The 23,561-nt window shown below is 37.7% G+C and overlaps 1 protein-coding gene across 6 annotated transcripts in view; it reads right to left on the minus strand.

Annotated features, from left to right (window-relative positions):
- The window catches only part of tp73 (tumor protein p73), a 228,472-nt gene that overhangs the window by 122,605 nt on the left and 82,306 nt on the right, over nucleotides 1–23,561 (minus strand). For all 6 annotated transcript variants that reach the window (XM_073032167.1, XM_073032166.1, XM_073032170.1 and 3 more), the window contains exon 2: nucleotides 2,987–3,082. In XM_073032167.1, the coding sequence (XP_072888268.1) occupies nucleotides 2,987–3,082 (96 nt within the window). The remainder of the gene's footprint in view (nucleotides 1–2,986; nucleotides 3,083–23,561) is intronic.

Raw genomic sequence — 23,561 nt, forward strand, 5'->3', positions numbered from 1 at the left:
TCTTTAGTTTCAGGCATTTGACGTTGGTATCAATAACTCACAGGTCAGGTATGGGACAAGAAATCAACATTTCCCTTATTGGCATGCACAATGCATCTCATTCTCAATCTCAGAATCCTACCACTTCACTTTAATGGCAGTTCTGATTTTCTACAATTAGCCGTTTCCATGCCTGAAATTTCCATTTATATTAGTAATGTGATTTGATTCCCACTGTAGAACTACATCCAGTCACTGATATTAGGCAGGGGACATTTCCATTTCATTAGTTTGCACTGAATTATGAACAAAATTCTTGTGGGGGATATAGTAATATTAATAAAGATTTTGGTGTTTGTGCAAGAGCCTGGCTTTCTATGGATAGTTGTACTGTAGAGAAAATTAAAGTTGCTAAATTGTACCAGATGATTTTTTAAGTAAATGATACACATAATTTATTCTATTATGTCATAACATGCAAAAGGCAACTTTCTAGTCAGTACATTTTATTTTCTATCATGCTTCCCATTTAAAAATTAAGATCAATTTTGGCAGAAATGCAACTCCATTTCATCCCTTTGAAACAGTGAGTGAATGAGGACAATTCCCTTGACAAAAGAAGGAGACAACCTTTGGTTTCCTGATTCAAAATCAAGATTCTTGAATCAGACTAAAACTTGGAGACACAATAATTCATGACACATCTCAATGGGAATGGCACAGTGGGTAGAGTTGATACCTCACAGTTCCAGTAACCAGGGTTCAGACTTAACTCCTGTTTCTGTTTTTGTGGAATTTTCATGTTTACTCATAACTGCATTGGTTTCCTCTGGGTGCTCCACATTCACACATCCCAAAATGTGTTGGTAGGTTAATTTGCTACTATATTATCGTTGGATGGTAGGAGAATTATGGAGAGATAATGGACATGTGAAAGGTCTCATTTTGTTCCATTACTGTTGAGACCCATTATCACCAATTTCTGACTTCAGCAGAAAGGAGCTCCTAGCTGACTAAAGAAGATGGGGCCTAAGTAGTGAGCATCCTGTGGGGCTGTTTATTGTAAACCACTCTCCTTGGCCAGTAGTCACTTTCCTTCGCTCTTTCTCCTCTAATATCTCTCTCACCCTATTTGTCCCCCCAACTCTGATAGAGTTTTCATTTTTACTGCTATTTTAAACCAAAGCTGCCTATCCCCCAATCATGGTTTCTTTGTATTTTCCACAGTAAGTTACTGAATCAATTCTCAAATTCTCCCTTCATGTAGGTACCCAATTCACATTTCAAGTTCAAGTTTACATAAATATAGCCAGATGAAACAGCATTCCTCTGGGGCCAAGGTGCAAAACATAGAACTACAATCACACACAGTACGGAATCCAGCGACACACAGCTAGCTCTGATGTCTCCTTCCTCAGTGGCCGTAACAGGTGATCCTAAAACATAGATGAGGCCTAGTCTGTGCCACAACCAAGGCCACACAGTGCCCCCAGCATCAGTTTCACCAATAAACCAGTGAATTGGACTCACAGTATTCTATATTACCCATGTCTAACAGGGTCTTGCAATCACAACAAAAACATCCAAGATAATCACCCGATTCATTGGACTTGCACTGCTTTCACATGCTGCTGATACCTTCCACCCTGGGTAAAGCAGGGAATTTGGTGCGCAACAATTCCAGCTCCATCCCTATCCAGCTAGTGGGATAAACCTGTAGTACTTAATGTCCTTGATAACCAGCAGTGTCTTGTGATCATGAAAAGAGCGTAAAGGACAAACAATTATACCTTTGGTTGGACCCAGAGAGGCACTGTGTCTGAGCGCATCACCATCTCACCAGAATAATCAGATTTATGATCACCTCTATCAACTTTGTAACCCCATCTGTTCTCACTGTTCCTAATGTCTCATCACAATAAAGTCCTAAGTTGACCTTTACCCATATTGGTCTCCCATCTCACAACTCTACCTCAACTGAGCCACCAGTAGAAAGCAAACTTCAAACAGGAATTCTAAGCCTCCACTGCTAGACCTTTGGTCCTTATTCACCAAGACAATATATTCAATCATAAATCTGCTCAACCACTACACCCCCACCTCCACCTTTGATGGCTGAGTTTACATTAAAACTATTACTGATCAGAACCTAGAATGTTGACCCTATTCTATTAACTCCAAACAATATAAACTTCAGTAGATAGGTTGAACAGGTCATTTGCTTTCAGTGCTTGATCAAGCTAGACAACATAAAGAGTTAATGTTACCTGCACAAACTGCTCACCATTCCAAAATAATCCCCAAAATAAATCTTTTATCGACCACAAACCACTTTCTTATCTCCCAGCTCCCACTAGCTCATTATCCCAACTAGTACAAAAAGCTCATTGATCTTTCTGTCACTATGTCTGAGATCATCTGCCTCTGTTTCCTTGCCTTAGTTACCTCTTCTTCCCTAGTTATTTCCTTAGTTTCTCTTTTTTAGAAACATGCTAATTTTCAGAACCTGGCCATCACCAGGACTATGACCATTGATATTGTGATGGTGATCTGCCTTCTTGAACTGCTGCAGTGCTTCTGGTGAAGGTACTTCCATAGTGCTGTTGGGACAAAGGCCTCCCTGAGTTCATCTTGTCTATAAGGGTCAATGCCTGCTCCCTTGACCTTAGCCTCACCAAACTGCTAACCATTCATCAAACTTTCTTGTTCCACTTGTAAATTTTGAACTGTTTTTACCCTCCAGGTATGCACCCCTTTTCTTTCTATCTGTCCTCAGTGCACCTCTCCAGAAGAAGCCAACTCTTGACCCTCCATCCTTGCAAATCACTGTTCACTTTCAATCTTCTTTTCCTCTTTAAAGTCCTTAAATATGCTTTCCATCAAAAGCATCTTCAAAGATGGCTAAGATTTTGCAGTAAATAAGTACTAATATTGTGTAGAAGGACCAATACTTTACTGTTTTTGATTCTATCTTATAATTACAAAAACAAAACAATTGCACACTTACAAACTACTCCAGAGATGTTCAAATGTAGGACCTTCATCTGCTGGGGAAGACTGAGCCATCTTGGATATAGGATGGTCCAGTGATGGGTAAAGAACCCTGCAACCAAGAAAAACATACATTTATAAACACAATCATAGATTGCTAGAACTGTTTTTGATTTAATTTTGATTGCACTTGTATTCAGCTACCCAAATGAAGCTTAATAATTGTTAAAAAATATTGATGGTACAACAATTCATGCTACACCCAGTTCAAGATTCAAAATCCCTCCATATACCTGTTCAGTTTTATGTTAAATTCTGTAGTCTTTGTTTCTCTTTGTTTAATGGATCAATCCATTCCTACATCATTGGCTAATCTTTCAAGTCCTCTAAATCTAACATTTTAGAAATTAACAGTTTGATTGAAACTGTGGGAGAACAACCTAAATCACTGTTCTTCCATATTCACCAGTACAGGAGCAATAATATTCATGTCAACATGACACATATCAATTCAGAAAGCCATAATAGGGCATGTACTCAGTTAGGCACATATCAATGTATTAATAGCAAGAGGTACATTAAACTACTGGCATATTAAGCTTAACTCAGCTGGCAAAACAAAAGCAGGTAACAGAGCTTCAAATACCAATGTGGTAAGGTCAACCTTCTCTAATACTGGACCTGTACTGTTACTGGTAGATCCCCCGGTAGTCCCAGTGCCAACAAAAAACACTTGAACAGCTCACTTAGGCTATGGACAGGCTCAAATTGACAAGGAGGTTTGCAAACAGAATATCCTCATCCCAAATTTTCCTATCCTTTGCTGGCATTCTCATGTTCTTGTACATAGTAGTACCACATGTTCAACAAAAGGTAATGGTAAGCAAATCAATTGTCCTTAATGATTTAATTATAATGCAAACACACCGAATTATTTTCAGCTAAGTAACTAAAGTTGAACATGTGTTAAATGCAGTTGATGAACATGTCCATGGCACATCAAGACCAAAGCTGTATTCCCCACCCTTCTTCTAGCACACACAAATTAAAATGATTTAATCACTGAAACAGATGAAAACAAAGAGCTCATTTGTTAATCACACTAAGGATTTTTTTCCTCAATTGTTAGTTTGCACTCAGAAACAAGCACTTTGTTTTTGTCCGATACACTATAGGTCTGATTCTTAGTGAGCTCAGTTGGGGTGGTAGTAATCAACTATTAGTTTGTCTCCATGTCAGGGGTTCTAACTCTTTATCCCAACCCAACAACCTTAATGAAAGTGTACTTGTGTGGATAATGGGGATTGCGGAGATGGGTATGAATATGATGACTGTTCTGTCACAGCCAATCAATTAGTACAGGCCAACTAAAGAGGCCTTGTCAATTAATTGAGTACACAAAGCAAATGTACTCTTGGAACTGCACTACAATGTGGTTCAGTGCCCTGAGGAAGAACAAATAGATGGGAGCAAAGGAATGTGGTTACGCCTTAATGGAAGCCTATAAATAGTAGCTGCTCAAATTAACAGACACTAAGATAAGTTATGAGAAATTAGATATCTAATTTTAATCAGTGCAGAAACTACAAAATTCCTTAGCACTAATATGGAAAGAAAATACCATCACTGACCCAGGTAATAGGATGAATCTACTCCAAAATCACGCCTACATTAAAAAAGACACCTACTGTTTTTGAACGGAAGCTAAATCTCACTCAGGAAGCATGAGTTAAACAGTCATCTCTGCTAATTTGTAGCTCTTCTTTACATGTTGTTTCTGCAAGTGACCTTTTTTGGAAATACACGATTGTAGGATCACGTTGTATACGGATAAAGAAGTAGCTATCATGAAGCGAAGCCTCCAACAATTGCAGGAATTAAACTAAAAGGTGTTGCAATAGATTAAAGGGAATTTGATGATCATGAAGACACTGCTGCCAAATGTTAAGCTGTAGGTGAAAACCTACATTTCTCCAAATGGACCACTGTAGAGATACAAGGGTGACAAAGATAGTTTTTCCAAAGGGAAGGAGAATCAGGAAGCTGGACTACAAGTGCCATTTGTGTTTAAGTGCTCCAAAGATTTGAAAAGAAAGAAAGACCTGCATTTAAAAAGCATCATAACATATTTTGGAGGCATCATAAAATGTAGGGCAATAATTGTTAACATCCAGTCAGCAGAATCCTACAAATAACACTGAGATAATTAATTACCTTTGCTAACTTTAAAATGATTTTGGTTTAAAGAAAGTGTTTAATAAGTCTCTGGAAGATTTACTTACTCTTCTTTGAATAATGGCATGGAATCTTTACATCAGATGAAGTTTAATATTATATATAAGGGGGCATTTACTCTGAAAATGCTGCATTATGTCACCAATGCACTGGGAAGCTGACCACATTTAAGGCCAAAAATAGGCTCAAACCTACAAGGTCACAGCAAGAGGGTTTTAGATCAGGGTTTCTCAACCAGGGATCCATGGACCCCTTGTTTAATGATTTTGGTCCATGGCATGAAAAAGGTTGGGATTTCCTGCTTTAGATTGATGGTTTGCTTTTAAATTGATACAGTTAACAAAGCCCTAAAAATCAGCAAAAAATGAATTATATCAGTCTATCCAGGAAATTTCATAAGCATTTGTTTATGCTTTTCATGTAAATGATCATCATCTGTGAAAGCTTATGTACAATGCACACATTTATTCTACATACCACTTGTTTCAATGCAAGTTATTATTTCCAATGGGACGCTAGAGGGCCTCAGTGTGTGACTATTAAATTATATAGAAGTCCAGAGAAAATGTAATCTTTGCCAAATGTACTTGCCCAAACCTGCCTGAAATGCTCGTATCACCTTTGATCTGCCACCTTCCATCTGTTCACATCAGCCTCCAGAGACTGAGATGAATGAAACATTGCTACACACCTGAGCCCAAATAAACCTCAATTGGAAGTATGAGTAAAGCTAGATACTCTGCCAAAGCTGGCTTTACAACTGCATCAACAAAAGAGATTCAATTGTTCTTTGCATTACTAATCCACTGCAATTTGTGGAACCTTTGCAAGACCAGCCATTTACCCTTATAATGCAACAGTGTCACAGATGCCAGTTCCTCCATTTGCCTTGTAAATAAGACATGACAAGTTTCTGCAATTTCTTTTGGCATTTGCCTTTGGTCTACTGTTGCTAGTGACAAACATAAAAAACAGACTTTAAAGATTTCAATGGATGTCTTACAAGAAAATGATTGGCAAAAAAGTGAATCTTTAACAGAATGAAACAGAAGAAATTACATTGATTGGAAAGTAAGCAGGATAAATTACACAAATATTTTGTGTCTGTCTTTACAACACAAAATCAGAAAACATCCTGAAAATTATAAAGAAAGGTGAATTAAAGAAATTAATGTAAGTAGAACAATGGAGTGAAGATATTAGGGATTGAAAACTGAGAAATCCACAAAATATGATGACTAGTTAGAGGACATTTAGAAAATAATAATAGGATTGAGCAGAATTAACATAGATTAATGAAAGAAAAATCATACCTGACAAATATACCGAGATTGTAACTAGCAGAATTAATAAGGAGGAATACAATGGAATTTCAGGGGAATTTCAATTACTTGCCACAAAAAACCTAATTTAACAAAAGTTGATAATCAAGGTTCTTGATTAACCAGGGCATCAGATGGTATGGGGAGAAGGCAAAGGAGTGGGGATGACTGGAAGAATTGGATCAGCCCATGATTGAATGGCGGAGCAGACTCGATGGGCCGAATGGCCTACTTCTGCTCCTATATCTTATGGCCTTATAAATACTGGACTGGTTAATATATAGAGAGCAATGTACAAATAAACAACTCATTTTATTTTGAGTTAGTGGTCTATGAGTAGTGGGATGTTGCAGAGATCAGTACCGGAGCCTCACTGTTTATAATATGCACTGTTGATTTGAATGAGACCAGACGACCATGAGACATAGGAGCAGAATTAGGCCCATCAAGTCTGCTCCACCATCCCATCATGGCTGATTTATTAATCCATTCAACCCCATTCTCCTGCCTTTTCCTTCTAACCTTTGACACCCTCATTAAACAAGAATGAAGGAATTAAGCATAAAATATCCAGCTCTGCTGATGATACGAAGTTGAATGGGCGTGTGGACAAGGAGGGGGATACAGAAAATTTCAGGTGGATATAGATAGAAAAAATTAATGTGCTAGATGGAATGTTGTGTGGGGAAATATGGGGTCATACAATATAGGTAGAAACATTAAAAAGTGCAGTTTCGTTTTTAAAATTAACAAGTGTGTTGTTAGCACACATATCACCAGAGGTTTACCTTTATTGCAAGAGGATTTGAGTACAATAATAGAAATAACTTTTTACTAGTTCATTAGGCTCTATAAGATCTTATCTGCAATATTATGGTTAGGTCTGGTTTTAATACCCAAGAAAGAATAAATATATTGTAATGCAAGGAGTACAACAAAGATAAACCATATTGATTCCTGGGATGGTGGACAGAGGGGAAGGATTATAGAGAGAAGTGGTGGTTGTCTTCAAGGAAAGATAAAAAGACTGTACCTGTGCTCACCAGAGTTTAAAAATATGTAAAATGACCTTACTCATTTTTTTTGAGGGGATAGATACACAAAGTTCTCCAACAGTGGCACATCTAGAACAATTCCAAAATAATGGAGTTAACCATTCAGATTTGAGAAGAGAAGCAATTTCTCCAATCAGAGGATAATGAATCATCAGCATTCTTTGCCTAAGAGAGGCTGGATGCTTAGTCATTGAGTATATTCGAGTTAAATATGGGATATGGGGTTATTGCAGGAAAGTCAAGCTGGTCTTAGTGAAAGGCAAAGCAGGTATGAATGGTGAATGACCTACAGCTGTTTCAAATTTCAGAGTTCATAATGTTCTAACCAGATAATCCATGATGACGCTGTCCCACAGTGCTGAGGATGTGTGTAAGTAGTATCATATTTCCTATTAAGGCAATAAATAAACATAATTTATGAAGACGATTTCCTCTCTTGTCGCTGACAATAATGCCCTCTCTTTGAGATGTAAACTAAATTGGGATTCATTCATTTTCTGTTTGCAAAATATTTTAATAGAAAATTTGAGTAACCAAGCCTATTCACAACAATGTTTGACCTGATGTCAAACCTTCAAAATAAATCTACAGTTTTTAAGCTGAAACTTCTTTCAAACAGTTTTAAATAATAGGTCACTGTATTGAAGTTATGTGGACCTGTTCTGCTTATGATCCTGTTTTCCATTTACCTATTAAACTGATCACAAATATGGGTAAATAAATGGTGGTACTGATTCCTACTGGAAAAGGAAAGACATTCATGGGTCTAACTTTCAGATAAGCAAAATAAAGCATTGTCTAATATTTCTTTCACAATTAGAGAAAGAAAAAAGTGAACCATTATTTCATCAACAATTTCTCCCTGGGTTTTCTTCTTCAATCTCTTTCTATTTCGTCTAGATGACTTCCTCTGAACTTTCTTCTCCTATTCTTTCTAAAACCAAATGTTTCAATCTGCAATTTCCTTCCCACAACATTTTTGCCCTGTGGAAATCACTTCAACAATTTAACTTTGTGGTGACCTCAGAACATTCTTTCAATCTTCACTTCATTTGACAATGTGCATATTTAAACACAGAGCTTTATGAGTCTGCATATATTTTTTGTATTAGCTTTAATGCTATCTTGAACAATGAGTCTTGGTTCTAAAACCCACCAATAATTCACTCTTTAAACATTTATTTCAATTTACTTTAAATAGTTACAAAATTATAATTGAATTGATGATATGTATCATGCCAAATTACCTCCATAGTTGGAGACAAATTTTATTATTTGCTTTTCCTGAGAACTGGGAATTCTTTCTCCAGAAGGCTCTGAATATTGAATCAAATGAAAATGACACTGGCGGCATGGCAACGTAGCGGTTAGTGCAATTGCTTTACAGGACCAGCGATTACTAATCGGGGTTCGATTTCTGTTGCCGTCTGTAAGGAGTTGGTACATTATCCCCATGACTGTATGGGTTTCCTCTGGGTGCTCCAGTTTCCTCTATAGTCTAAATATCTGTGGTAAAGGTTAGTAAGTTGTGGGCATGGTATACTGGAACCAGAAGCATGGTGATGCTTTTGGGCTGACCCCAGCACATTCCTCCCTGTTTTCATTTGACGCCAACTACCCATTTCGATATATGTTTCGATGTACATGTGACAAATAAAGTTAATCTTTATCTTTATTTTTGATACTGAAATTGAAAGATTATCATAGATAAGGTAAGAATGAACCAGAATGAATTAATATTCATTAAAGCCCAGAAATATATCAGCCATGGTGTATCTAATAGTTTTCTGACTTCCATTCCATCTTTTATTGCATTGGTATGTGGAGAACAAATGCTCCATTTTCTATATTTCTAGCCTCCAATCAAGACACAAATTTTGTGAAAGGAGGTTTCAGTAAATGAAAATTCAATATCATTTCCTGATCCATGATTCCCAGTATATTATGAACACTAAGGAACCATAGTCAAAATCTTCTCACAGAGACAGAAAGACTTCCAAAATTAAAATCTAAATAAAAATAAGAGATACTTAATCAATGTTTAATGGGAAAATTGTTAATTATGGAGGGTTTAGAGTATTACATTGGGTACAGTAAAGCATGATTTTCAAATTTAGGAACCATCTATTTGGACATGTGGTTCAATTCAATATTTTAGATAATCACATGCAATGAAGACCTCCATTTTGAAAATTAGCTTGCTTTTCCCTTTTTAGATGTTGACAAATTGTTTTTTTTTTCATTCATAGGGTGTGGAGAACATTCCAAGCCCAATATTTATTGATATAATATATGAGTTCTAAAATCTAGACCCAATGATAATGAAAGAACAGTAAAAACTTCAAGTTAGAAGAATTTGCAAATTGGGTTAAAACTTGATACTGATCTCTCACATGCCTGCTGCCCTTTCCTCTTGGAAAGTAGAGGTCCATAGTTTTGCGACATGCTATTAAAAAGGCTTTGACGTTTGTTGCATTACATAATCCAGCATATATTTCTAAAATAGTAGGTGGTCTCGAGAATTTGGAATTATATTGATATTTATATAATTTCTTCAATTACAATTCCACAAGGACAATCTAATATGTATCCGTAGATATAAATTGAAGACTTCTAAATGAGAGTGAATTATGTTTGAAATCCATTATGCACAATTTTATAAATTCTTATGTTACTTATACATCTGTGGACACAGAAGCACACAAATATCTACCCGTAGTCCTAAAATTATTTGTTCTACTATACTAGATATTTACCACACAAGTTCAAAAACCAACATCAAGGAACCATACAGACCAGATGTACGTGGTTTGTTAACCTTTACATGCTGCACATTGTACCTCTGATGTTAGAGGGTTGTAAAAATTAGTTTAGGAAAGCACTTCTGACTTTCTTGTTACAATTTGAAAAATGTATTCAAAGTTCAAAGTACTTTTATTACCAAAGTATGTATACAGTATACAGCCCCGAGATTCATCTTCTAGCAGGCAGTCACAAAGCAAAGAAATGCAATAGAACCCAATTAAAGAAAAAACCCCACAGAACAAAGACCATCAAACACTCAAGGTGTGAAAAAAGAACAAATTGTGTGAATATTAAAAAGTAAACAAATGACACATAGAACACTAACCAAGGAGTCTCTGAAAGTGAAGTTCCACCCCAGTTGTCTACTTGTAGTATTAATTAGGAAGCATAGAGCATACAGACTATTAAAGTCATAAATGTTACAGTCCAAATGTTCAACTTCATTTAAGGATGAATCTTTCAGTCCTCCAAAATAAAATGTGTGCATCTCCATTATTGGCTTATTACAAATCTCCACTTTGAATCACACCATCACTAGTGATTATGGTTTCAAATGCTTGGGCTAGTCACTGGAATTCTTTGTGAGCCTCCATGCTTTGCTCCCCACTTCAGGCATGTATCCCGGCATGTGTGTCAGTGTTTCACCTGCTCCTGCACCTCTTCCCTCACCACCATTCAGGGTCCCAAACAGTCCTTCCAGGTGAGGTGCCACTTCACCTGCAAGCCTCTCTGGGTCATCTATTATATCTGGTGCTCCTGGTGTAGCCTCCTATACAATGAAGAAACCCAATTGTGCACCTTCACAAAAGGTGGGATTTCTAGTGGCTATCAATTATATTTTTACTTCCCATTCTAGCATGTTGGTCCAAGCTCTCCTTTACTGCCACAATGAGGCCACACTCAGGGCAGAAGAGCAACACTTCATATTACGGCTGGGTAGTCTCCAACTTGATAGCAAGAACATTGATTTCTCTAATTTCCAGTCTTTCTCTGACCTTGCTCTTCTCTCAGGTCCCGTTAGTCACCACAGTCCTGATGATAGGCCGTGGTCTGAAATGTTGACATTTATTCCCCTCCATGCAACTTGACCTGCTGAGTTCCTCCATTATTTTGTGTTGTTATTCTGGATTTCCAGCATCTGCAGAATTTAATGTGTTAATGTGTTTTTAAGAATATTGGTTGAAAGGTAATTATCATTTAGGGACACCAGAAAGAATACTCCTGTTCATTTTCAAATAGCTTTTGAGCTCACTTACCCAGACCTGACAGCAGAGTCTCATCTGTAAGTCAACAGTCCAAATGTAGTACCATCCCTTTGTACTAATCAGGAATCTGATTTACCTCTTGGGATTAATTGAATCAGCAATGATCAAAATTCACATCATGTTTACCAATTGAAGAAATCTCATGTATAACAATATCAAATTCTATTTAGCAATTAAACAAATAACTTACAATCTCTTAGCCCACTATGTTTGCTCCTTCAACATTTTAATCCTGTACAAGTATTATTTATAAAGGAATAAACTATGCACAGATTTCTTTTTTCAGCATTTTCCTCATGTTTTTTTCTTTCCTAAAATGCTGGAGATTTATATTCCTCCTGGAATCCAATCTGAACCAATCCTATTTGTTGTAGTTTTAACAGGATACATTTATTCTGACCGATCTTAGATTACCTTTGACTTTTCTATTTTCTCAAACGTGTCTTTATGAGAAAATGGTAGAACCAAAGATGATTTCTAAAAGAATAGAAAATACAGGTGTAAAAATATTCTTCCTTCCATGGGAATAAACATACAATTTCCCACACAGAATCTTCATCCCCAAAATCTCCAAAGATTTTTTAATTGGTAATATACCCATTAGCCCTGGATAATGGCCACTCTTTATTGGGGACACACATCTTCAGACGATGGCTCTGGTCATATCATTCTCCACTTTACATGTGCCGAGTTCATTCATTTTAAACTGCAGAGGAGATTAAGACTCATTTGCGTATTGTTCTGTAAGTACTGTTGAAGTGTTGTTATAAACGTGGCCAAGTATCATGTCAGCCAAAAGCTCTTCAGTTCAGCATGAGTAGGATGACATCTCATCTCAATTCTGTCCTAGCCCAATGTGTTTACACAAGTACACAATTTCAAGAGAGCACTTTGAGTATTATTTTTTACTTTTTTGGACTCTACAGTGGATAACAACAGCGACCTTCTAGCTAATTCAGCACTGAACAAGACACCAAACTTGGGGTTTTCTAATTTCCTTAGAGCTCATTCTTGCATCTTTTGGTAGCTTTTGATCACTGAACAAAATTATACTAGTGGGTTTCTGGAAGCCATTGACTTGATGAAGGGAAATCATGTCAAACCAACTTGATAGAACTTTTGTTTTAATAATGTAACCGATGAAAGAAATAAGGTTGATATGGTATATAGCTTTTTGTAAGACATTTGTACAGGTGCAAAATTGAAACTGAGGGCCATGAAATAAAGGGGGAGGAGTAGCTTAAATAGAAAATTTGACAAGTGATAGGAAACAGTGGCAATACTGGGAAACAAACTAGCTCTAAAGCATACTAACTCAAGTATATAAGCAAGCCTCTCCCAAAATAACCAAAATAAAATGAAATTCAACCAACCTGAAACATTGCCAATTTCCTTTTACCAAACAGCCCCAGCCTCTCAGAAGCAAACCTTGATCAAACACCGCCATGAATGAACAAACCCAGATTTGACTGAATGTGTGCCGGCTTTGATCAGGTCAAAGTTACAGCAGCATAATCCACAGGGTCAAAAATCACATTAAGACTAAAAGCATAACATTAAGTTTACAATACAGTTTGTTCACAGTAATAAATCTACTGGTTAATATTTGCTGGAAATAATATGAATGTAACAGCTTATTCTTTGTTCTATAACTCAATTCACAAGATACGAGGCTCCTCTCACTAAAGCCACTGGATAGAACACTCTAATATATCAAATAATTTCTTTGTAGACTGAATGCAACAGATTGCTTTTAACACTGGTATCTGGTGCATGGCTCCAGTCAGAGATCCAAAGGGATCCCACAGGGTATCAGATTCCTCACTGGCAAGAATGCCATCTTAAGAGTTTCATATTTTTCATGGATCTGTTGACTTATGAACACAAACTCCAGTTGGTGTATGTTAATAGAAAGACAACCTGGGATGCGAGAAATAAGTACAAATGAACCCATCAGTGAGATATAGCACAGGAATCTGTCAGTGTTTACTGAGATGTTATAAATATTGTGCTTTTATTACACTTCTACACATAATAATCTTCATGAATAAACCTTCAAACCTGCTTCTGGCCCCCATTTTAGTCTCAATTTATACTGCTTGGCAGATTCCAACTATGGAAAGATATGGAATAGCTTAATTACAAACAAAATCTACAGATGCTGGAGATCCAAGCAACCCACATAAAATGTTGGAGGAATTCAGCAGGTTAGGTAGCATCTATGGAAAGAGTAAAGAGTTGATGTTTTGGACCAAGATGCTTAATCAGGACTGAGGGGAAATGAAGTGAAGTAAAATAAGAAGGTGGGAGGGGGGGGGAGCAGAGGAAGAACTACAAGGTAGTAGGTGATTGGTGAAACCGGGAGATGGGGAGGGGTGAAGTAAAGAGCTTGGAGGTCAATTTGTGAAAGAGATAAAGAGCTGGAGAAGGGGGAATCTGATAGGAGATGACAGAAGGCCATGGAAAAAAGGGAAGGGGAGGAGCCCCAGCGGGATGTGATAGGCAGGTAAGGAGATAAGGTGAGAGAGGGAAATAGGAATGGGAAATGAAGTTGGAAAGAGGGGGGCTTTACTGGAAATTCAAGAAATCGATATTCATGCCATCAGGCTGGAGGCTACGTAGATGGAATATAAGGTATTGCTCCTCCAACGCAAGTGTGGCCTCATCATGGCAGTAGAGGAGGTTGTGAACTGACTGGTCAAAATGAGAATGGGAAGTAGAATTAAAATGGGTGGCCACTGGGAGATCCAGCTTTTTCTGGCAGACAATGCGTAGGTGCTCCATGAAGCAGTCTCCCAGATTACACTGGGTCTGACCGATGTACAAGAGATCACATCAGGAGCACTGGATACAGTAGATGACCCCAACAGACTCACAGGTGAAGTGTCATCTCACCTGGAAAGACTGTTTGGGGCCATGAATGATAGTGAAGGAGGTGGTTTAGGGGCAGGTTAGCACTTATTCCACTTGCAAGGATAAGTGCCTGGAGGGATATCAGTGGGGAGGGACAAGTGGACAAGGGAGTCGCATAGGGAGCGATCCCTGTGGAAAGCAGAAAGTGGGGGGGGGGGGAAGAGGGAAGAGGGAAAGGTGCTTGGTGGTGGGATCCCATTATAGATGATGAAAATTACAGAGAATTATGTGCTGGATGTGGAGGCTGGTGGGGTGGTAGGTAAGGACGAGAGGAATCCTATCTGTGGTGGGGTGGCGGGAGGATTGGGTGAAGGCAGACATTCGCGAAATACAAGAGATTTGGTTGAGGGCAGCATTGATGGTGGAGGAAGGGAAACCACTGTCTTTGAAGAATGAGGACATCTCCTTAGTTTTGGGATGAAAAGCCTCATCCTGAGAGCAGAAGCAGCAGAGACAGAGGAATTGAGAAAAGGGCGTGACATTTTTACAAGTAACAGGGTAGAAAGAGGTATAGTCCAGACAGCTGTGAGAATCAGTGGATTTATAAAAGATATCAGTGGATAAGCTGTCTCCAGAGATAGAAACAGAGAGAGTAAGAAAGGGGAGGGAGATGTCTGAAATGGACCAAATAAATTTGAGGGCAAGGTGGAAGTTGGAGGCAAAGTTGATTAAGCCCTTGAATGGAAGATTCTACAAAAAGTACTGGATACGCCCAGTCCATCATGGGTAAAGCCCTCCCCATTATTGAGCACATCTACATGGAGCTTTGTTACAGGAAAGCAGCATCCATCGTCACAGATCCCCACCATCTAGGTTATGCTTTCTTCTCACTGCTGCCATCAGGATGAAAGTACAGTGGCCTCAGAACTTGCACTACCAGGTTCAGGAATAGTTATTACCCTTCCACCATCAGGTTCTTGAACCAAAGGGTATAAATTCACTCAACTTCACTTGCCCCATCACTGAAATGTTCGCACAACCTATGGACTCACTTTCAAGGACTCCATCTCATATTCTCAATATTTATTGCTCATTTAATTATTATTATTTCCTTCTTTTTGTGCTTGTACAGTTTGTAGTCTTCTGCAAACTGGTTAAATACCTAGTAGATACAGTCTTTCATTTATTCTGTTAAGGTTATAAATTTATTGAGTATGCCCACAGGAAAATGAATCTCAGGGTTGTATATACAGTAATGACATTTATGTACTTTGATGATAGATTTATTGAAGAAAAGGTTGAAAATCTAAGGAATTCTGATGCTAAAATTCTGAAACAGAAACAGAAAATATTGGGAACTGTAGGCGAGCAGTATACATGGAAAGAGGAACAGATCTAGTATTTCATGGTGGAGACTCTTTATCAGCACTGGGAAGACGAAAGTTGCTGTCTGCCCAGGTTCCACATCCTCTCACCAACAGTCACTGAGGGACCAAATATGCCTTTAACAGGAAGCTGCGGTTTCAAACTCAGAGAATGTAGGCAGTGAAATGAGAGCTGAGACCTACAAGATCTGCACTGACAGAACATGACATCCTTTACAATATTATTTCTGATAAAACATAGGTTCTGTTATAATAGACTTTGTGGGAGCAAACTTACATCTTGACAGATATCTGGAGCATGATTAGTGGAAAATTCCCTATTTGAACGCCTAATTTTAATACTCCATGCCCATAGTTCTCATAGAGAATAACTGGAAAGGATGGTAAAACATCAGTGCTGATTAGACAAGTGTCATACTTCTGAAATTGTGCCCATTTTAACAAATAGATTTTTTTTAGTATACAAGACATTTAAATGGAATGATAAGGTACATGGTGATCGATTACATAAATTGATGAACTTCTAAAGCGATGTGTCTGCCTCAGCACTGAACTGGCTCCATAGCTGCAGACTCACTTTTGGGGATTCTGCAAGTCATGTTCTGTGTGTTATTTGCTTACTTGTTCATTGTTTGCATATATTTTTTAAATGCAAATTGGGTGTTTGATGGTCATTGTCATGTGGGTTTTTTTAAAAAAAGGGCTCTATTGTATTTCTTTGTTTTGTGCCTGCCTGCAAGAACATGAATCTCAAGGTTGTATACAGTATACATACTTTGATAATAAATGTACTTTGACATGCTGCGTTGCCTTCATCAGGGAAAAACTGCCACTAATAAACAGGTTTGGGTCCAGACACAGAAGAGCACTGAAAAAAAAGAAGAAAAGCTTCCTGAAAGCTCTTTGGAGAACTGTTGCTTTCCCAAGACTCAGATGACCCTTTCCTGGAGGAGTTCTCCAATGGTGATCACAGCTTCATTTAATCTTAGATACTCGCAAGCTCCTGAGACTGTTGTCCGATTTTCTTCATGCTCACCACGTAGAACATAGAAATCTACAGCACTTTACAGGCCCAGCCCACAATGTTGTGCTGACCATGTAACCTTCTCTAGAAACTGCCTAGAATTACCCTACCACATAGCCCTCTATTTTTCTAAACTGCATCTAAGACTCTCTTAAAATACCCTATTGTATCCAACAAGCAGAATTAAGATACAAACTAAAACATATCCTATAAAGTGCAACTCAAGGATTTTCCATATAAAGAATCATTATTGAAGACCATAAGACTGTAGGTCATTGGAGCAGAATTAGATCACTCAGGCCATTGGGTCTGCTCTGCGATTCCATCATAGCTGATTTAATATCCGTTTCAACCCCATTCTCCTGCCTCTCCCTGTAATCTTTGATGCCCTAACTAACCAAGAACCTATTCAACTTCCACCTTAAATATACTCAATAACTTGGCTTCTACAGCTGTAAGTGCAATGAATTCCAAGGATTTACCACCCTTTGGCTTCAGAAATTACTCCTCATTTCTGTTAGAAATGGATGCCCTTCTAATCTGAGCCTGTGCCCTCTGGTTCTAGACTCGGCCACGACAGAAAACATCTTCTCTACATCCACTTTATCTAGGTATTCCAATATTTAATAGATTTCAATGAGATCCCACACCCTTCATTTTTCTAAACTCTAGCCAGTACAGGCCCAAAGCCATTAAATGCTTCAAACATTAACATTTTCATTCCTGAAATCATTCTCATGAACCTCCTCAGGATCCTCTCCAATGCCTGCACATCTTTGCTTAGTTAAAGAGTCCAAAACTGCTCACAGTACTCCAACTGTGGTCAGACCAATGCTTTATAGAGCTCAGCATTACATCCTTGCACTTGTATAGTAATCTTCTCGAAATGAATGTTAACATTACATTTGCCTTCCTTACCACTGACTCAACCGGCAAAGTTAACCTACAGGGAATCCTGCACAAGGACTCCCAAGTCCCTTTGCTCTTCTGACTTCTCAATTTTCTCCCCATTTAGAAAATAAACAGCGCCTCTCTTTTACTCTTTATATATCTCAAAAAACTTTTGGCATCGTCCTTGATATTTCTGGCTAGCTTACCTTAATATTTCACCTTTTCTCTCCAATGTTTCATTTGTTCTTTCCCTATTTTTTTAATTGTCTTACGATGGTTTTTAAAAGCTTCCCAAACCTCTAACTCCCCACCAATTTTTGCTATATTATATGCCTACTCTTTTGCTTATATGCTGTCCTCGACTTCCTTTGTCAGCCACAGTTGCCTCATCCTCCCTTTAGCATACTTCTTCAACTTTGGAATGTATATATCTTGTTCCTTCTGAATTGCCCACAGAAACTCCACCCATTGCTGTTCTGCCATCATCCCTGCTAGTGTCCTCTTCCAATCCAGTTTGACCAGCTCCTCTCTCATGCCTCTGTAATTCCCCTTACTCCACTGGAATACCAATACATCTGACTTTATCTTCTCCCTCTCAACATACAAGGTAAATTCTATCATATTATGATCACTGCCTTCTAAGGGTTCTTTTACCTAAAAGCTCCCTAATCAGATCTGGTTCATTACACAACAGACAATCTAGAATTGCCTTTCCTCTAGTGGGCTCAACCACAAGCTGCTCTAAAAGGCCATCCTGTAGCATTCTAGAAATTCTCTCTCGGGATCCAGCATCAACATGATTTTCCCAATCTGCTTGCATATTGAAATTCTCCATGACTATTGTAACATTGACCTTTTTACATTTCTTTTTTATTTCTCTTTAAAATTTATATCCCACATCCTGGCTACTGTTCAGGGACCTGTATCCAATGCCCATCATGGTCTTTTTACCCTTGCAGTTTCTTAACTCTACCCACAAGGATTCTACATCTTCTGATCCTATGTCACCTCTTTCTATGGATTTAAGTTCATTTTTTAAACCAGAGGCACCCCACCTCCTGCCTACCTGCCAATCTTTTTGATACAATCTGTACCTTTGGATGCTTAGCTCCAAACTATGGTCTTCTTTCAGCCACAACTCAGTGATGGCCACAATGTTATACCTGCCAATCTCTCACCATGCTACAAGATGATCTACCTTATTCCATATACTATGTGCATTCAAATATACTCTAAGACCTTTAGTCCTGTATACGTTATCCTTTTTGATTTTGCCCGTGCTACACCTTAACTCATCCAACTGACTTCAAATTTGTCCTATTGTCTCCCAGACTTTTTTCAGTCTCACTACACAAAGCATTAACTTGTATACTAATTCCCCATCGTCAGCCCTATCACTTCCATTCCCATCCCCCTGCTTATGTGATCTAATAAGTGCTTATTAGACAAACATCACTTCAGTGTTTATGGTTTTTCTATCAATAGCAAAAGTAAGATTCTGAATGCAACTGCAGTACTCAATGGGGAACAAATAAAGATTTAAAACAGAGTGCAAATGTCTCTTGTGTCCGACAATACTGTGGAAATAATTTGTGCACCTCTTACTTATTTGATCTGTTGCTGATAGCAGCATGCAACAAGCAAATGGAACAATTTAATTAAAATTGTCCACCTAGCTTTCACATGCCAGAGTGATCCTTCACAAGTGACAGTACAGCATAAGAGCAAGCTTATAGAGCAATTTGTAGAGCTTTGCCAGCCACTGTAAAATGAGTAGCTAGTAGAATGTTATAAGGAGAAGAAATACAATGAGAATATTATTCCTTGATGATGGAACAAAGAGAATATTATTCCTTAACCTTAGTTGTTTATGGCGCCTTCCTACTTTGTAAGGATTTACATTCCCCAGGTGCTAGTTACCACCACACTAGAACCATGACTGACACACATGCTCTTCTACGACATATTCCAATGTACCTCTCTGGCACAATCAAATAAAATTTGACATGATCTGCCTCAGGATTTACTAAAGAGCAGTTGTTTGATGCGGCTGGAGGGGAAGGAGGAAGGCTTTTGTACTTTGACATGGCTTGATTATGCAGATCTCCCTAAAAGGCATGTTTGTGACCTCCAACAGCACTCGAGATATATACAGTCATAAAGATTCAATGCCCCCAAAGCCTCAGATAATCTGTTAACTGAATTAAATAATCTTTTATTGAATTATTAATAAGGAAAACAGAGCTTGACTAGATTAAAAACAAAACCATCTAGTACTACAGACACATTTAAAGTCTAAAAACATCAGGAATAGGAAGGGAAATCAAGAAAATCTTTAAACACTTGGGAAGAGTGAAAAATAGAGGGAACAGTGATAAAGGGTTAACAATACATTATTCAACCCAGTGATTTGGGGAGTACTCGAATTTAGTCCTGGAACAATAATTCAGTGAAAGAATGGGAATGTGGAAACAGTCCTTTGGGAAAGAACTTTTCATTAGTATTTAACTGTGGAAAGCCCCAGGTACTTTTCACCTGGAATAAAGTACAACTCTAATTTTCTTACAGACTAGGAGGCTACATTCCTCAAAATTGACATCAAAATCAAAAGCAGAAGAAGCTAAAAACTATCAGGTAGGGTAGCAGCATGGAAGAAAGAAACAGTCGATACTTCTGGTAATAATACAATTAATACAAATAATACAATTATTTAACATTTCGTCTTCTTCTAAAGTTCAAAGTAAAATTTATTATCAGAGAACAGGCGTGTCACCACATATAACCCTGAGATTCCTTTCTCTGCAGGCATACTCAGCAAATCTATACAACAGTAATTGTAAATAAGATCAATGAACAACAAACTGTGGAAATGCAAATATAAATAGCAATAAGTAACAAGAACATTAAATAACAAGGTAAAAAGTCCTTAAAGTGAGATCATAAGTTGTGGGAACACCAGAAATAGAATGAGTGTAGTTATCTATTTTTGGTCAACAGCCTGATAGGGCTAGTACAGTAACAGCTTTTGAACCTGGTGGTGTGAGTCCTGAGGCACTTGTACCTTCTTTCTTTCTGAAAGATCATTGATTTCAAAGATTAATTCATAGTCTTCATCTTTGACCAAGTTGCTTATAGCTTTCTCACTGTAAAAGACCCAATGTTTGCATTTTCCACTGGAGCAGGGGCTCCCAACTTTTTTTATGCCATGGACCAGCACGATTAAGCCAGGGTTCTGTTGCCCCGAGGGTGGGAACCCCTGCACTAGAGCTTAAGCAGGACTTTGATCACCTGCTACTCTATGACTGAGTTGAGTTCAGTTGAGGTTAGATGAAGTAGCTCAGGAATAACACTCAGTTGATGAATTAGCTGCTGGGAGGAACAAGTTTTTCATATTTGTACTCTCTTTCTGCATTACAATACAATCAACTGACACCACCCCACCCAACTCCCCGGAGACCAGCTGGCTATTAACTCAATCTCTCCTCACTGTATAGTAAGGTGGATTAACACAGTGATGTAACCAGTTTGTAGACTGCTAGCTTCACATTGCTTCTCCGTTTACAACTTGTTTTGAGAGTAGCTGCTTAATGCACAATTAATACCTTCAATGCCTTTCAAAGAGGGTAATCATTGAAACACTCATGAAGTAAGAATGAGTGTGGAGTACTTAATGGCATTCTTTACAATAAAGTGGTTTAAATATCATTAACTGCCTTACTTTGATATCTAGTGATGCATTTCTATTGTGCAAGTAATTCCATAATACAATGGATTCCAGTTAATTGGAACACATTGGGACCAGTACATTTTGGCCCAATTATTTTCATGGAAATAGTTAAAAAGGTATTAAAAAAAAGTTTAACCGAGTAACTAAATTATGTATTTAAATGAAATACAGAACAAATTAGAATACTATCAATACTACTACAGTACTATAAAGCTGTATTAGTTCCCAATAGTTATCAGAGGAATTCATCTACTGTGCATTGCCTGTTCTTTTGATTTACTGTAAATGAACAAAATCAGCACAGACGCCTAGTGCAGATAATCGACTGCCTTCATACAATACTTTTGACTATTGCATTCCCTCTAAATCTTTGTTTTCATTGTAACATTCAAGATAATTGTAGATACCTTCAAATTCTTCATAGTTCCTATCCTGATGAAGTACTGAAATTATTTCACTTTCATTCCCGGTCATTTTTGGCAACTCCAAGCCTGAAATGCTTGAAACAATGTTTAATTGTCCTAATGCTTATTTCTCACCAACTATCAGTGACAAAAATTATAGCCTTTTGAACACAAACACATGCAACTGACACTAGCATCAAGTAAGCAGCTGCCTCGATTAACCTAGCTTTACTTGATTTGTGGTGTTAATTTTATTTCTTAACTGATGCAGCTGACAAGCTGAATATTTCCAACATTTTTGTGTTTTTACTTCATATTTCCAACAGTAGTAGTATTTTGTTATTATTTTGTACTCTTGATACTCTTCAATTATATAAAAAACTAACTTTTTGTGCTGAAGGCATTTTTAAAAATCACTCCTTTATAATTTGCTGTTCTAGGGAACCTCTCAATTCTATCACATATATATCACACATTACACACAACAGTGTATAGAACCCTGCTGAAATAACTCTCCATTCCTGTTACCTACTCTAACAGAAGGGTGGAGAAGGGTGAAAAAAATGGAAGGAGTGTTAATTAACTCCCTCTGGACATCTGCAAGAGGGTTAAATTCAAACTGTTCCTTTTCAACCTGCAGCAGTACTGCATAATGTAGATACTGCATGTTACATGTACTACATGCTTGAGATTATGCCACCAGGGTGTACTACTGAAAAGATGACAACTATCTTTTTGGCTTTCCCATTCCTGATCTAACCAATTTAACTTGACTTTAAACCAACAGACCTTGCTTCTTTACTAGAAAAATAGTTTGAATGCTATTACCTATAAAGAAGTTTGATTTACACAGCTTGTTAAAATGATACACATTCCTCTTTTACTTGGCAGAGAATTTTGTGATAATGTGTTTGAAAATCATGCTGGTGTTTGTGTGTGTCTGTGTGTATCAATAACAGCAACACTCCATTTCAAAGCTTTCTGCTGTTACCTCCATGAAGGATACCCTGCTTTGGCATTGTCTGTTGCTAATCACATAATTTTGCCACCTGAGAAAGCAACAAAGAAAGAGCTTCTCTGAATGTGCTGCAATACTATTGGCTTAACAGAGGAGATGCAACAGACCCAATTAAATCACACTTTGGACCTCCTGAGGTTTGGATAGGTAAAGGGAATCATGGTGACATTCCAGTGTTTGGTAGGGAGCAGTATATCAAGTCCAATGCCATTGATAATCAGATGGAAGAATGTCCAGACTTCAATTTCTGGACACTGCACATGCCACTACACTATTCTCCATCTTGGAGGAACATTACTATTAGGGAACAATGGCAATCAACGACAAACATCTAGTTTCTTTAACCACATATGGATTATTTTTTAACCAATCTTGCATTGATGATTTTGGCAATGTGTCTCTCCAATGATGAGCACACAATAATGATGCAAACAAGTATTTTTAAATCAATCAAGAAAACACTGAAGCTATGCACCTATTGTTCTTTCCATAGACAAGAACAATAGAACACTCCACTGCATTAGTTTGGTTATCACCAACTAGGAGAATGAAAGGAAAGGTCTTGATTAAAGACCTTTTAATTAAAGTCAAAACATTTGATTGTTTA

The sequence above is a fragment of the Hemitrygon akajei genome, chromosome 29, assembly GCF_048418815.1.
Source record: "Hemitrygon akajei chromosome 29, sHemAka1.3, whole genome shotgun sequence".
In the NCBI taxonomy this organism is placed as follows: domain Eukaryota; kingdom Metazoa; phylum Chordata; class Chondrichthyes; order Myliobatiformes; family Dasyatidae; genus Hemitrygon; species Hemitrygon akajei.